Source organism: Culex pipiens, chromosome 1 (genome assembly GCF_016801865.2).
Source record: "Culex pipiens pallens isolate TS chromosome 1, TS_CPP_V2, whole genome shotgun sequence".
Lineage (NCBI taxonomy): Eukaryota > Metazoa > Arthropoda > Insecta > Diptera > Culicidae > Culex > Culex pipiens.
Genome location: NC_068937.1, coordinates 14311022 through 14326203, shown reverse-complemented (window position 1 = coordinate 14326203; position 15182 = coordinate 14311022). Strand labels below are relative to the sequence as shown.

The window sequence follows — 15182 nt, the reverse complement described above, 5'->3', positions numbered from 1 at the left end:
AAATGCACGCTTAACTAAGAATAGTAAGACTTTTTAGATAATTAACTCAACAAAATTCAAGGGTACAGTAATATCGAGAAATTAAAAGTGCAACATGGAGTTAAACTTTCTGTCAAGTTGCTGTGAAGTTTACCATGACAGCTGCGAAAGTTTCACTCCATGTTACCGGTTCACATCTCTCTTTTTAATTTCTCGATTCAAACAAATTGCACCTTCTAACTTGTTCTGCCGTTTGTAAAGCTGATTTTTCGTCCCCTTTAACAGCAAAATAGGTGTTCGGACGTTCGGACATGGCAAAAAGAACAACTCCATTTTACTCCCATCAACACTATTTATTCCGGCCAAGTTCGATCGCCGGCAGCGGATTGGCGGCCAGTTCCGCCGCGTGGGCACTCACCATGTGGCGCTTGCGGTAGTCCTTGCGCGGGTAGCGCCGCTCGCAGAAGAAACACCCAAACGGTCGCTCCTTCTTGTGGTAGAAGCTCACGTGCTGCCGCAGGCCGGAACTGTCGCCGAAGCGCTTTCCGCAAATGTTGCACTCAAAGTCCTTCTGGCCGGTGTGCGTCAGCGTGTGTATGGCCAGGCCGGATTCCCGGGCGAACGCCGCCGTGCAGTCGTCGTACGAGCAGACGAACGGGCGCTCGCCGGTGTGGGCGAAGGTGTGCTCTCGGAGAGCTCTGGAAGAGCGGTAGCAGCGGCCACATTCCGCGCATTTGTATTTGTCCTCGGGCATTGCGTGTTGCTGCATGTGTTTGCGCAGCGACTCGCGACTTATGTAGGACGCTGGACATTGGGCGCATTGGAAGACCTTCTCGCCGAGATGGGTTACCTCGTGATCCGCTAGACCTCCGGGGTAGAAGAATTGTTTGCCGCATTGGGAGCACTGGTACTTTTTGACTTTGGACGTGAGTCGGGTTTTGTGGTCCCACAGGCCTCGCTCGTGTGGGAAGTTGTGGTAGCAGATGTCACACACGAACGGACGTTCCGGGTTCGGCGCGGGACGGTTCGGGAGGTGAACGGCTTCGCTGTGTGCTGACAGGGCTTCTGGCGACGAAAGATGCTGGGCACAGCCGCAGCAGATCCGCGTTGTTCCACTTACGTTTGCGTGTGGCCCGTGCATTGTGCGGTAGTGCGTGCTCACCCGGACCCGGTTGATGAACGTGTCGCCACACGTTTTACAGCGATACTCAAACTTGTCCTTTGATCGATGTCTGAGCAACTGCTTGGCGCTTCGTAGCGTCTTGTAGCAGATGTCGCATTGGACCCACTTTTTTCTGTCCAACTCTTCGCTTGAAAGTTTCTTGGAGATGTGATCGACCTGTCCGTGCTCGTACAGGTCGTCTTGTGTTTCAAACGGTAGCCAGCAACCGCAGCAACGGAACGCCATCGCCTCTACTTCTTCGTACAGATCTTCGCTGATCAGTAACTTGACGCGTTTCGATTTCGATTGCTCTGCAGATTCCGATTCATCGTTTGAGTTTTCCTCAACGTTCTCCCCAGATCCGTCGTTATCATCCATGGTATTCTCTTCGTCCTTCAGACCCTCGTCGTCTTCCACGACCGGTTCGTTCTTGATCTCTATCTCCTCCATAGCGACCTCCTCCGGTTCCTCCGCCTTACAAACCACCTCGACCGCATCGAGCGGGTTCACCTCCTCCTCCTTAACCTCCCCCGCTAGCATCTTCCTCAACTTCCGGTCCGACTCGCGGCACATCCGGCGCACCCCGTACGCCACCTCAAGCTGGCCAAAACACGCCTCACAGCAAAACTGGGGCAACCCGTCGTGCTCACGCTCCTCCTCTGCGGACCACCCACCAATCGCGACGATCGCTTCCGCCGGCGTGCACACGTCCCCCAGGACGGTGCGACTGCCGAGGGCGACCATCGCCGACTGGTCCGGGAACCAGCTGGCGCAAACGCGGCAGAGCGAGCCCGAGTCGGAGGATGCGGCGCTGGCTGGAGGGTTGGCCTTGCGACGGCCACGTTTGGGGGGACGCTTGGCGGAGGGTTTGGGCATCCTGTTGTTACGATTGTTGTTGTTGTTAATTGATTTATTTCCGGCAGTTTTAACCTATGTGGGCATTCGCTGTTTCGGTTGTTGTTGTTAATTGATTTATTTCCGGCAGTTTTAACCTTTCGGTCATTCGCTGCCCACTGTTACGGTTGGTTTGACTAATAATTGCACAGGTTCGGCGAAGTTCCGGCTCTTTTGAACGATTCGATTAACAATTTGTTAAAGATTACCTTAGAAAATCCTCGAAGCTTTCACTTGTTGTCACGGTTTGTTTTCTTGACACTTTGGTGAAATACAACAAAACTTTTTGAGTGGCTGCGTACTTTTATGAGTTGCCTGTCACTAAAGTCAGACATGTTGCCAAACCGCACAATACGAACAACATCAACAAAGTTTAACCAGCAAAAATTGTGAAACCAAAAAGGAAACCCGATGAGCTCCGTCGGGGACATCCTGCTCGACTGGGTCGACCGGGACGCCATGTGCCGGGTGTGTCTGTGTCCGCACCCGGTCGCCAAGTGGGACCTGTTCGACTGCACCATCGTGGGCCGCCCGATCGCGGAGGTGCTGGTCGAGGTGGCGGGCGTGCCGATCGCCAAGGGCGACAACTACCCGACGGTGTGCTGTTCCGACTGTTTGCAGCGGGTCGAGGCGGCCAGCAGGCTGCGCGAGCAGTGCCAGCAGTCGAACCGCCGGCTGGCGCAGATCTTCGAAACGATCGGGGGCGTTACGGTGAAGCAGGAAGCGGCGGTGGAGGAGGAGGAGGATGTGCCGATGGAGGAGGAGGAGGCTCCGCTGACGATTGCAGCGATTCATGGGATGCCGGAGGAACCGCCGGCGGTGGTCGGGGAAGGCTCCTCACTAAACAGTACAGTTATTTCCAATTTCAAAGTAGACGGGTTGGAGATACGGATCGAAGTTCCGGACCTGCAAAGCATCCTTCAGCAGAGCGTCGAACCAAGTCTGCTGGAACCACTTGTCCCAAGTGGTGCGGAGGCAATTCCAGTCGAAAAACCTGCAGCGGCCAAGAACAAATACGAATGCTGCGGCTGTCCGTGCACCTTCGACACCGAAGAAGAATTTGAAGAACACGTTCAAAGCTTCCACGAGCCGCGCCGTGTTCCGCTGGAGCGCGTCCGGAAGGGCTTCCTCGAGTGTTTCCGGTGCTACCGAATGGTCAAGAACATGAAGGTCCACCACACGAGAGGCAACTTCTGCCAGGTCTGCTCCGTTCTCTTCCCCGACTACCGAGAACTCAACAAACACTACAACAGCAAGCACAAAATCTACAAAGACACGGCCCAGGACCGGGTCATCGAGTGCTGCGGCTGCACCCACACCTTCAAAACGGACAAAGCGTTCCGCGACCACGTCGAGTCCTTCCACAAGCCGGCGCGACTCTCCCCCGAGCAGCTCAAGCACGGCTACCGGGAGTGCGAACGGTGCTTCAAAGCCGTCAAACGCCTCAAGGAGCACCACGTCCGCGATCGGTACTGCAAGATCTGCTGCTGGCAGTTCACCGACGACCGGGCCGCCTCCATCCACTACAAGAACCGCCACTCGAAACGCAAACCCGGCCCGGACGACGTGAAAATCTGCTGCGGCTGTGCGGCCCCCTTTCCGACGATCGGCGCGCTCAAGATCCACTCCAATCAGGTCCACTACCAGCACAAGGCGGCGTTTGATGAGCGCGCGCCGTTCCAGTGTGAGATTTGCTTCGACAACTTTCGCGACTATGGCGAGCTGGACGAGCATCAGACGCGCTACCAGAAGAACAACAAGCAGCACCGGTGTGGGCGGTGCGAGAGGACGTTTTTCTTTTTGAACTCGCTGCGCGATCACGAGAGGTCGCACGCGAGCTAGGAGTACAACTGTTAAGTTCTACCATTGTGTATTCAAGTATAGGAACAAATTGAGGGGAAACAAAGTTTGTATGAAATAATGGTAACTTATTTGAATAAACGTGAATTGTGTTTAACTGCGTGTAATTTATTACTTTGAGAAAGAATGCAAGGCAAATGTTCTCTTTGCTAATGAATAATGGCGACAAAAACTTAAAACATTATAGGTAATTTATGTTTGTCTGTGAAGAAATAAAAAACAAAATGAGAGACATTGCAAATATTTTTCTAAGTTGAGGTCGCTGAAATTCTTAGATTCTTAAATAATATCTGAAAATCTTTATTTCCTAAAAATGTAAATTCTTAATTTCCCAAATTCTGAAATTTGTTATACATAAATCATAAAATGCTAAAATGCCGCCCTCTATGGCTGTTGCAAATATTTTTCAAAGTCCCCCCAATGTTTTTAACCCATGAATAATTGAAAACCATCTGTAATGTTAAAATTGTGACTTGTAATTTATTTTTTTGCCGCTTCCTCGATCGAGAGAAAACTCAGAAAAATTATGACAGCGGCCTTATCGAGTGCAAACTGATTTAAAAAATTTCAAATCGCTAGATTTTATAATTTTTAAATATCGAGTTTTTGAATTTCCATTTTTTTTATCTTGAATTTTTTTTCTGATTCTGAACTATTGATTTTTTGATCTCTAGATTTTTTTTCTGATTCTGATAATGAATTTCTAAACTTCTGATGTTTTCAGTTTTTAAAATTTTCTATTTTAAAGTATTTGAAGTGTTTAACTTTTTATTATATTTTTTTAAATATCTCAGTTCTGAATACTTTTATTGTTGAATTTTAAGATTTCCGAAATTTTAAATTCTTTTTTTTTATTTATATATTTTTTAGTTTTTGTTATATTAATTTTTAAATGTCTGAATTGTTTTATTTTCATTATATTTTTTTATATTTGTATTTTAAAATATCTTAAATTAAGATTTTTTTCAATTTTTAAATGTCTTCTTAAATTTGATTTTTTCAAAGTTTTGATTTTTACCAGAAAATTAAATGTATATTCGGGATTTTTTCTGATGCACTTAGATTTCACATTAGCCAAAAAGCAGAATCCTAAAAAGGCGATAATTATTATCAATCGATAATACGATTTTTTTCATATTTTTACGGTCTTTTTTCAACTTGTTTTTCACATTTTTTACTATAATATAAAATCCGAGAAAAAAATCAGTAGCATTTGAATTGTAAAAATAATGCGTAGAGGCCAAGGTTGTTAATCGATAAAATTATCGTCGATAATCTTATCGCCGATAAAGGACGTTTACTTATTTTTTAAATCTTTCTTAACCCTCTTAAGAAGTCCATGGTTACTCCAGAGCACCACTAATTTTTGTCTTCAAAATTTAATTTCTCTGCAACCATGCTTTTTTTGACCTGCATTAGTTTTTATAGAATGTTAACTTATAACCATTTAAATTTCATCTAATTTGGTCGATCCAACTACGACTAATTTAGAAAAACGTAAAAAATCTCGATTTTGCTCTGGACGGGAAGGGGTTAAATCGATTAGTTCAACAGGATATGATGAAATTTTCAATGCTTACTCTAATAATATATTTTTTGAAAATCTAGTAAGTATCAAAGTATAAAAATGTACTAAAAATTATTCACAAAATACCGTATTTTTCGAAAACACTCAAAATTTCTTAATTTGCAATATGGGTATCAAGTGAAGCGAAATTTTGTATACTTTTTCACTTCATCAGAGTTTTTTCAAAATACTAAAATTTTCACAAAATGCTGTATTTTTTTCAAAAATACACAAATTTTCAAATTTGAAATATGGGTATCAAACTAATTGAAATTTTTGTATGCTTTTTCAATTTTTTTTGAAAATACTAAAAATAATTAAACGAAGCGAAATTTTATATAATTTTTAACTTTATTAGATTTTTTTTTTTGAAAATACAACAATTTTCACAAATACCGTATTTTTTTCGGGAATACTAAAATTTTTAAAATTTGTAATATGGATACCAAACGAATTAAAATTTCGTATTCTTTTTCAATTTATTAGATTTAAAATTTTGCATGCTTCATACAAACATTCAAATTGTGTATGCTTCATACAAAATTTTGCGTCTTTTAATACCCATATTGCAAATTTGAGTTTAAGTATTTTCAAATAAAATGTTTTTTTTTTGTGAAAATTTTAGTTTTTTTACAAAAAAAAAACTCTTATAAAGTAAAAAGCAAACTAAATTTCGCTTCGTTTGATTCCCATATTGCAAGTCTTGATTTTTTTTTTGTGTTTTCGAAATAGTACAGTAATTTGTGAAAACTTTAGTAATTTCCATAAAAAAATCTAGTCAAGTGAAAAAGGATACAAAAGGAGAATGGGCAAATTTGTATGGGAGTTGGTCCAAGGAGGTACACGAACGGGACAAACTCTTTACGAATGATCTCACCGAGACACGAAAAAACTCTTCTGGACCAATTCTTTAAATCCTGGGTTTCAAAAGTTACAAGCTTGAGCATTTTGGGAAAAAATGTACAAAAAAATCGTATTTTTGCTATTTCTAAAATCATTCATCAAATCTCTATTTCATTATGGATTTCGATCATCTTGACTTCATTCGACGCGTATCAGCAAAAACTATGAGTTCTGACATGTCTTAGCATGATTGAAACAGGACTTTTCTTGTTTATATCCGTTTGAATCCTACCCAGACTGCTTCAGTTAGTATGGCTCCAGTACAATGTTGTAAAAACTTATTGGGATGTTCTGAGGGATCCGAGGAACCCTTGGAGTTAAGATCTGTAAGTCTACTACCGTAACAAGCAAGATGTCGACCGGTTTTGATCACGCATCATACCCGCATAGCTTCAGAGCAGGTAGACTACTTTGTTAAGGGGTTACATACATGTAGAAAGTCACAAAATTTCATATATTCGCAATTCGCAATTTTCAGTGTAAAAACGGGCCTTGACCGATCTTATGCACTAGGTTCCCGATGAACACGCACTGCCCTTACACCTACATCTCACCCTTGCTCTGAGTCAGTACGAGCAACACGCTAGAACACGCTTTGAGTGGAAATTTACTTTGACAGAAAATTTACTAAATTCAGTAAAAAGATGATTTCAATCACTCCTGAAAGTTTCATGAAGTTATTTAGTGACTGAACTGAATAAGAGACGATTTAAGTTCACAATTTTGCCATGCGCAAAGCGAACCGTCAAAATTTGTGAACGTTTATTTCTAAACACCGAGTTGATTCACGAGTGCCACGATATCTCGAGATGGGATGGACCAAATTGGCTGAAATTTGGGGTGAAGACTCTTAAGACATATTCCGTGTGCATGACGAAGCCCGATTTTGAAATTTTCATTAAAAAAAAAATACAAAAATATAAAACTGACGACTTTTTATATGAAAAACTTAAAAATATTTTTATCTTTTTTTTTAAACTAAGATTTTTTAAATCGGCCTTCGACATGCACACAGGATCGGTTGAACGAGTCTTCACCAAAATTTTGAGCCGATTTGGTCAAAGCAGTGTTGAGATATCGTGGCACCCGGTTTTTTGAAACTGCTAACTAAAAATAGTTATATCCCGGCAAAGGTAAATCCAAATGTCTTCATATTTATTTTGTTAATAGATTAAAATCCATATTTTAATTCCCTGCAAAAAAATTTAAAAAAAGTTTCAATGTGTGCTCATACCAACCCCTGACATTTTTGACGATTTACATGTATGTAACCCCTTAATGACTCGAGATATCTTGGATTATAAGGACCACTGGTACCACTGCGCGATTTCGACATTTCAGGCGTGCACCATTCGTAACACTATCTTAGCTTAAAAATCTGGATATAAAGTCGCAGGCATAACCAGAATGTAGATGAACAAATGATAGTATTATCTATGTTCAAACCAGTGTTAAATAGTTATAAAATCGGGAACGCTAGTTCGATTTTGGCCTTTAAAAAAATCCACAATTCCTCGTACTGGAAACACAACAGAGAAACAGGCCATATCTCTGAATTGATTCCCAAATATTGAAATTTGAAAAGCCCGAAATTTCGAGGATTACGTGTTCAAAAAATGGGAATTTAATTCGAACTTTTGAAACGATTGGAGTGTGATAAAATGTTTTGTATTAAAATTTATTCAAGTTTTGTTTTTTTTAATTGGAACATTGAAACGTATAATGCCACGCTCAGGTTTGAACTTGTTCAACACAATTAAGTCACACAGAAGAAAAGAATAACTTGGTGTGCTGAAATACTAACTTACCACAGATTAAAAAAAAAATTAAAAGATCGTAGATTCCTTACTCCCTCTCCTGCGCCTGTCGCAAGAACGCCTGCAGCGACCTCAAGCACGCGTACGAGTTGTCGCTGTCCGTCTTCACCCCGTAGCAGAACCGCTGCACAAAGGTCCACATCGGCTTCGCTTCCGCCGTAAAAGCCTGCCCCGTCACCAGACACACCTTCAACACCCCGTCCACGGCATCGAGGAGACCTCCCCGCGCTTCATAGTAGCGACCTTCCCCGACGTAGACCAGATAGCGGGACTGGTCGGCGATGTGCAGGACGTGCGGTTGAACGGACAGTTTGTGTTCGGCGAGGGCGGTTCGGTACTTGGCGAGTGCTTTGTCGACTTCCGCGAGGGACGCGACTTCGCGCATGAACGCCGCGTTGATTTCTTCGAATTTGGGGCGGAATTTACGGGTGGTGATTCCTGGGGGGAGGAGCCCTGCAAGGAGTTGGATGAAGAGGTGGTCGTCGGTGTAGCCACCTTCCTCGAACTTGGCCAGGACGGCGAGCAGGTTCTTGTTCTTCAGGTTGAGCCGGCCAAAGGTGCAGACCGCCTTCTTGATGCGGGGCCAAACCTGGAAGACGTCGCTGGAAGGGGAAAACATCCGGTTGAAGTCTCGTCGAATCAGGTCGAGGCCGTTGGGCTGCTTTAGAATTGGCCAACCGTCGTCTCGCCAGAGTTCCCCTAGCTTATTGCTCCCACTGCTTTGGTAGATCTTGTTTCTCAGCTGGAAACTCTTGTCCCAATGTAGCAGCACACTCTTCCACGGTTCACGACCACCCTGAAGCCACAACTTGGACGCGATCGCTTCGTCCTCATCAATCAACGGCTCCTCCTCGCCATTAACCGCAACCCCATTGCCCTGCTCCGCCACCTCAAACCCAGAATTCCGCTTAATCTTCCGCGTCAGCTTGTACCGAATCTGCTGCAGCTTCCCGCGGTAAACCTCGATCAGTTCGCTCTCCGACGGGAACGCCTCAACGATGGCAGCAAAGATCGCCTCGAACCAGCTGCGTTGGATGTCCTGGATGCGCACCGTCACGGCCAGCTGTTCCACGATCAGCTTCAGCAGCTTGCCCTGGGTTTGGTTGTCCAGCTGGTTGCCGTTCCGGACGTAGTGCGTCATGATGCATTGGCCCTCGAACGTTTGCAGCAGGGCGGGGAGATTCTGAAAAGATAAATACACGACTTGGTTATTGCAAGATTTGATTTTATTGAAAGTCGTCGTAGAACTAGATTTGAAAAATCACATTTAAGAATGTATACCGTCATCAGGGGTGAGATTGGGTCATACAAAAATGTCTAAATTTGTATGACCCAATCTCACCCCCAGACAGAATGTCACCCCTGATGACGGTACAAAAAAATCTTATTTTTTATATTTTTCAAATGCTCAAGCCGTTTCAATAACATTAATAAAAAAATAGAAATTCAAAAAGAACAAACAATTTTTAAATTTTTACACATCACCGAAATTTTAGAATGTTTTGTAATTCAAACGAATTTAGAATAGGTACCCGTTTAATTTCTTTAATTCTGTAATTTCGGGGCGGGGAAATTATGAAAAAACAACTTTACTTAATCCACCCTTGTGTAAGGTATGCACTTCGGAAGAAACCGGTCAAGAAAAAATTCAAATGGGCAGCAGCGGTAGCGAAAGCAAGCCAGAGAGGGTGAAGAAAAGCCCCAAGAAAACGTTCCCTCTCTTTTGTCCTGCCGTTCGTAAAGCTGTTTCTTGATCCCTTTCCTTCCGATCTGCAGACTAGCCTTTAGGTGGTTGGCGCCTTCCTCACATTTAAAGGGTGCTATCCAAAATGCAAAAAGTGCGTAAATAACACTTAAGTGCTTATAACTTTTGATAGATTTGTCAGATCTTCACGCGTTGGAAAGGTTTTTTAAATACCTTTCTGAAAATGTATAGCATGACGGGTTTTCTTACAAAAACCACCCTATTTACAATCTTCCGGACTTTTGTTAAAATGGTTTTTTAGCATAACTTTTTAAGTACTTAACTAAACTGCATAATTTTTAACAGCGACTTATGGGACCCCAAGACGGATCGAATGACGCCAAAACGGACAAAATCGGTTCAGCCAATGTCGAGATAATCGAGTGACAATTTTTTGATCAACATCCCACCACACACACACACAGACATTTGCTCAGAATTTGATTCTGAGTCGATAGGTATACATGAATGTGGGTCTAGGAGGTCTAATTGAGAAGTTCATTTTTCGAGTGATTTTATAGCCTTTCCTCAGTAACGTGAGGAAGGCAAAAAGATACACGACTTGGTTATTGTAGGCGACAGTTCTTTAATTATTTTAAGGTAATTTTTATTTAATTTAAAATATTTAAAGATTTTTTAGAAGTATTGTAACAATTAAGAAAACTATTGTTATGTTTTTTTTAATCTTATTTTTTTTTTAATTTTGAGGACATACACAAAAAATTACTTTTTTTAATTTTTTTGCAAGATTTCATTTTTGAAAATTCCTTTGAGCAGATTCCCCAAATCGAATGAAACTGCATTGGAACTAGTGAATCCTATCTGAACTCGCTAATTAGAACGACTGACAGCTGTCAAACACAACTTTTAGATTTGATAAATTTTTGAATAATTCTCACAGTTTTTTTTAAATCACAGAATTTTGTATTTGAAAGCTTTTGGAAATTAAAAATATCATTCAGTTTTAAATAATTTGTGAGTATTTGGAAATTACAGATTAAGAAATGATTTTTTCAAAACATTACACATTTTCTAGAATTTTTAAGAATATTTTGTAATTTTAAAAATATTAAGACTCTGTAAATTGTAAATATTTATAATTTCAAAGAATTTTTAATTTTTTTAAAGAAATTACAAAGTTTGGTATGCTACGATTTTTCAGCATCTCTAAAAAAATATCGTTACAAATATTCCATCAAAATCACAGTATTAGCTTTTTATCTGTGTTAAAAAAAACTATTGATTTTTTTTTCAAATTTAAGGACAATGTTTTCTGTTTTAATTTTGCAATGTATTTTTTTTTAGTTTGGAATTTTAGGAATTTTTAAAATTTATTATTTCGAAAAAATTTCACTCGTTTTTAGTTTTTTTAGAGTTGTTGTTGTTTTTAGGTAGATTGACGCTAGATCTTGAAAGGTCCGATAAATATATGAAACTAAATAGCTTATAGGACACTTTTAAAAAAAAACAAAATTTTGAAGGCGTTTTACAATTTTTAGTTTTAAGAAGAAAAAAATATATAAACCCCATTTTTATGCATATTTTTTTTCTCAAAGATTTCGGTTTTTTATTTGAAAAGAATTTAGAAAACATTTTTGAAAATTCTCCTGAGTGGATTCCCCAAATCGAATTAAACTTGCATTGTAGTGAATCCAAGAGTGAATGCTATCCGAACTGGCAATTAAGAACTACTGACAGTCGTCAAAGGCACGAAATCGCTTAATTCGAAGTAGAGATACTCTAATAAGTGAATCTGCGCTGCAGATCTTTTAGAATTGATGACATTTTGAAGAATTCTTACATTTTTTGAAATTACAGAATTTTGTACTTGAAAGCTTTTTTTAAATGATTTGCAGGATTTTTAAATTTTCTGGGTTAATATCACAGATTAAAAAATAAATTTTAAAACATAACTCATTTTCTAGTATTTTAAAGATATTTTGTATTTTTGAAAAATATTAAGAATCTTTAAAAATTGCATGGATTTTTTTTGAATGATTCAAAATTTTTAAGAAATAACCTTGGTAATTACAGAGTTTAGTATTTTACGATTTTTCAGCATCTCTAAAAATATCGTTAAAAATATTATCTTTTAAGCAAAATTATTAGCTTTTCATCTTTGTTAAAGAAAACTATTGAATTTATAAAATTTATAAATTATGGTTTTTGTTCTATTTTTTTAAATTTATTTTATATTTTGTAATTTTTCTTTTATTTTCTTTCCAGCCCGTAACAGCCAGTTCCGAACTCCTGTAAAGGTTTCCACCGATGGAGTTCTGTCTTCAGCCGCAGTTCATTATTTTCTTTATAATTGTATTTATTTATTGTATTTTTTTTTTTTACCGAAAAGATGCTGGTTTTTATGCCAGCATTCTAGTGGCTTTTCCTGTCCAAGGAAAATTGATCAAATAAACAAACAAACAATCAATCAATCAATCAATATTTTTAACTTCTTTATTTCAAAAATTTTAAAAGCATGTTTTTTTAAAAAGAATTTTTAATCTTTTTTTAAGTTGTTCAAAATTAATAAAAACAAAGAATTCATAGGGTTTCAGCAGAGGTTTTTAGGATTTTTTACAATGTGTATTGTTTTTAAATAGTTTTAGATTAATTCAAGATCAGAATTAAGGATGAAATGGAATTTAAGGGTTACAGTTTTGGAATTGATTTACAAATAAATATCAAAGTTTAAAAAAATCACTTTTAGATATTCATTCAATTTAAGATTAAAGTAAGCTAAAATTTAAAGTTTCAGTAAAAGTTGAAAATGTTTAGCATTTATAAAAAATAAGGGATTTATTCGTTTTCGTTTTCGTTTTCGTTTTACGGAGCAAGGTGGGGGACGCGGCCTCAAGTCAGTCCAAGTCCGGTTTCTTGTGGAAAAAAGGGTAGTGGCCGAACTAGTATTGCATACCAAATGAACACCACCGGAAGATATAGGGGATCGGGAGGGGGAAGGTGAAAGAAAATTAGTGTAGGTGTGAGTAGTAAGAACTTGGATGACATGAGCAGTTACGGTAATCTAAGTTTAACACTGATGAAGGAAATCTGAAATTATGATTCAATCAAAAACTAAATTGAGATTTATACAAAAGGAACCTAGAATATATTAATAATTTAATGGAAATCAAATAAATTTACTGGAAAATTAAAGATTTTTTTTTTTGCGGAGCGAGTGGGACAGCTAGGATCAAGTCAGTCCAAGTCCGGTTGTGTCAAGGAAAGGTAATGAATGTGTTAGCCTGTGAAGTGCCACTTACACCCCATGGGGAGCGGGGAAAGAGGACATGATTGGGTGGGTTATAATGAGATTGTGTATGTGAGAGTGTGTATTGTTGTAAATATTCTAATTTGATATTTCGTTCTCTATCGCCGCTCCCCACAGTGTCATAAAAACCCCGTCTGCAAGAGCAACCCAAAACTAGGTTCTAACTGTTTAAAGTAAAACTGTTAAAACTCCCAAAACCAGGATCAAGTAGCACATAGGGGGATGGCGTCGCTATTTTTAGACCACACTTTCCACCCTTTCTCATCGAAACCGACTACTTTATCGACTTCATTTTGCTGGGCGAGATAGGACGCCGTCCATTTTTAGACGATGACTCAGCACTTTTACACTCTTGCGCTTAAAAAAAACCAGGTGGCAGCACGATGTAACGCCACATCCCTATGCAAACGGAGTACATTTTCCATACGCTAACGGACTTATACTGATTGACAACTTGACTGTTCCAACAAAGCAATAAACGCAAAATTAATTATAAGGGAAAATGCCAGAAAAACTTTTTTCAATGGAAATTACTGTATATATAACCTGTAAAGTTAGGAAAAATATTAAGAGTCGAATCTCTGGTTGTCAATAACTAAAGGGACCATCGAGACAGATAAAATAAGAATCCAAAAGCCGATTCGATTAGAAAATCTAAGCAAGGTGTGATCGTCATTGAGATCATATTAACAAAAAGAAAGTTTAAATAAAATCAGATAGACCGTCAAAATAGAGAAAAGTTGGGATGAAGAGAAATTTAAAAAAGAAAGCATCGAAAAATGAAATTTGAAGAACTAAATAAATCTTCTACAGAAGGAGGAATACATAGAGACATTGACAACCAGTGAGCTGACTATAAATAATAAAGACAACTAAAGTCACATACCTGATGATGGGTAATACCCATCTTACCGATCACTGGGAAAAGGCACTTTTTGCGGGAGCTGCAATTGCTTGATGGCCTACATGCCTTGGCGATCCCCAGGTTGAAGTTTCAATCGCTTACAGCCGCATCCGGAACATCACGCAGACGCAGTAGTTTCTCATCGTCCTTTTAGTGTTCGTCTTCCTTCCTTCTGGTGTAAACTGCTTTCTTTGGTTGTTCTGGATTTATTTCTCGATCTTGATCTGGAACTGGTTCGAAAAGAACAGAAGAAAAAGGACAGCAGTATCTTCGTTTTCGTTTCGTTTTACGGAGTCAGTCCAAGTTCGGTTTCTTGTGGAAAAAGGGTAGTGGCCGAACTAGCATTGCATACAAAATGAACAACACCGGAAGATATAGGGGATCGGGAGGGGGAAGGTGAAAGAAAATTAGTGTTGGTGTGAGTAGTAAGAACTTGGATGACATGAGCATTTACGGTATTCTAAGTTTAACACTGAATAAAGAAAATCTTAAATTGTGATTCAAAGTAAAAAGGTCCGGAATAAATTAAATTATTAGTTAATTAAATAAAAAAATGTAACTTATCGGAGATCTATACTAAAGAAACCTATGATGTATTCCAAATTTAAAGGAAAAAAAATACTAGAGAACAAAAGATGAAAACTAACTGCCGACCTGTCGCGTCTGTCAGTAGTCCTGTCGTACATTAAAAATAGAAACAGACACTTCGACCAAATCAACTAATAATTTAAATCCAATTATTCATCTACGGAAACCTAACTAACTTTAATCAACAACCTAAACTAAACTGCCTGAATGTAAATTTAATCTCAAATCCTCAAATGTTTTATTACAACGCCAAATAAGGTAAAGGACCTTTTTAAACCAGCCTTGCCGCTTCCAAAAACCAATAAACATAAATGAACAGTTCATAAGTTGAACACTCGTCATTAAGACGACTATTTCGTGCATTCCAGTTCATTAGGGCACACAAGCTTTGCAAACAAGAGTGTATCTCTATAATACCTTATGTAAACTGTCATTTAAGTGAAGGAGACACACTCTTGTTCACAAAACCCATGCGCCCTTGTTGTGAGACTTTCTT

The 15182-nt window shown here is 39.4% G+C and overlaps 3 protein-coding genes across 4 annotated transcripts in view; 1 reads left to right on the top strand and 2 right to left on the bottom strand.

Moving 5' to 3' along the window:
• Window positions 1-317: 317 nt before the first annotated feature.
• LOC120425315 (zinc finger protein 79-like) lies at window positions 318-2368 on the bottom strand. Of its 2 annotated transcripts, none has more exons than XM_039589787.2 (2): window positions 2245-2368; window positions 318-2018 (listed from the first exon to the last, which is right to left on the bottom strand). In XM_039589787.2, exon 2 carries the CDS (start codon window positions 2015-2017, stop codon window positions 329-331), a length of 1689 nt encoding a protein of 562 aa, XP_039445721.1. In that variant the 5' UTR covers window position 2018; window positions 2245-2368; the 3' UTR covers window positions 318-328. The 2 variants fall into 2 exon arrangements, with proteins under 2 accessions (XP_039445721.1, XP_052562008.1); XM_052706048.1 differs by having other exon boundaries at window positions 318-2071; window positions 2134-2250.
• On the top strand, window positions 2351-3992 carry LOC120425316 (zinc finger protein 425-like). Its single transcript, XM_039589788.2, has one exon. The coding sequence runs from the start codon at window positions 2447-2449 to the stop codon at window positions 3875-3877; it is 1431 nt and encodes a 476-aa protein (XP_039445722.1). The 5' UTR covers window positions 2351-2446; the 3' UTR covers window positions 3878-3992.
• Window positions 3993-8063: 4071 nt separating this feature from the next.
• LOC120427665 (uncharacterized) overlaps window positions 8064-15182 on the bottom strand; it is a 9480-nt gene continuing 2361 nt past the window's right edge. Inside the window, exon 3 of the mRNA XM_052706101.1 lies at window positions 8064-9365. Coding sequence (XP_052562061.1) covers window positions 8211-9365 — 1155 coding nt within the window. The 3' untranslated portion in view covers window positions 8064-8210. The remainder of the gene's footprint in view (window positions 9366-15182) is intronic.

Excerpts from the sequence above, each read along its gene's own strand:
- LOC120425315 (XM_039589787.2), bottom strand. The coding sequence starts at position 2,017 with ATGCCCAAACCCTCCGCCAAGCGTCCCCCCAAACGTGGCCGTCGCAAG.
- LOC120425316 (XM_039589788.2), top strand. The coding sequence starts at position 2,447 with ATGAGCTCCGTCGGGGACATCCTGCTCGACTGGGTCGACCGGGACGCC.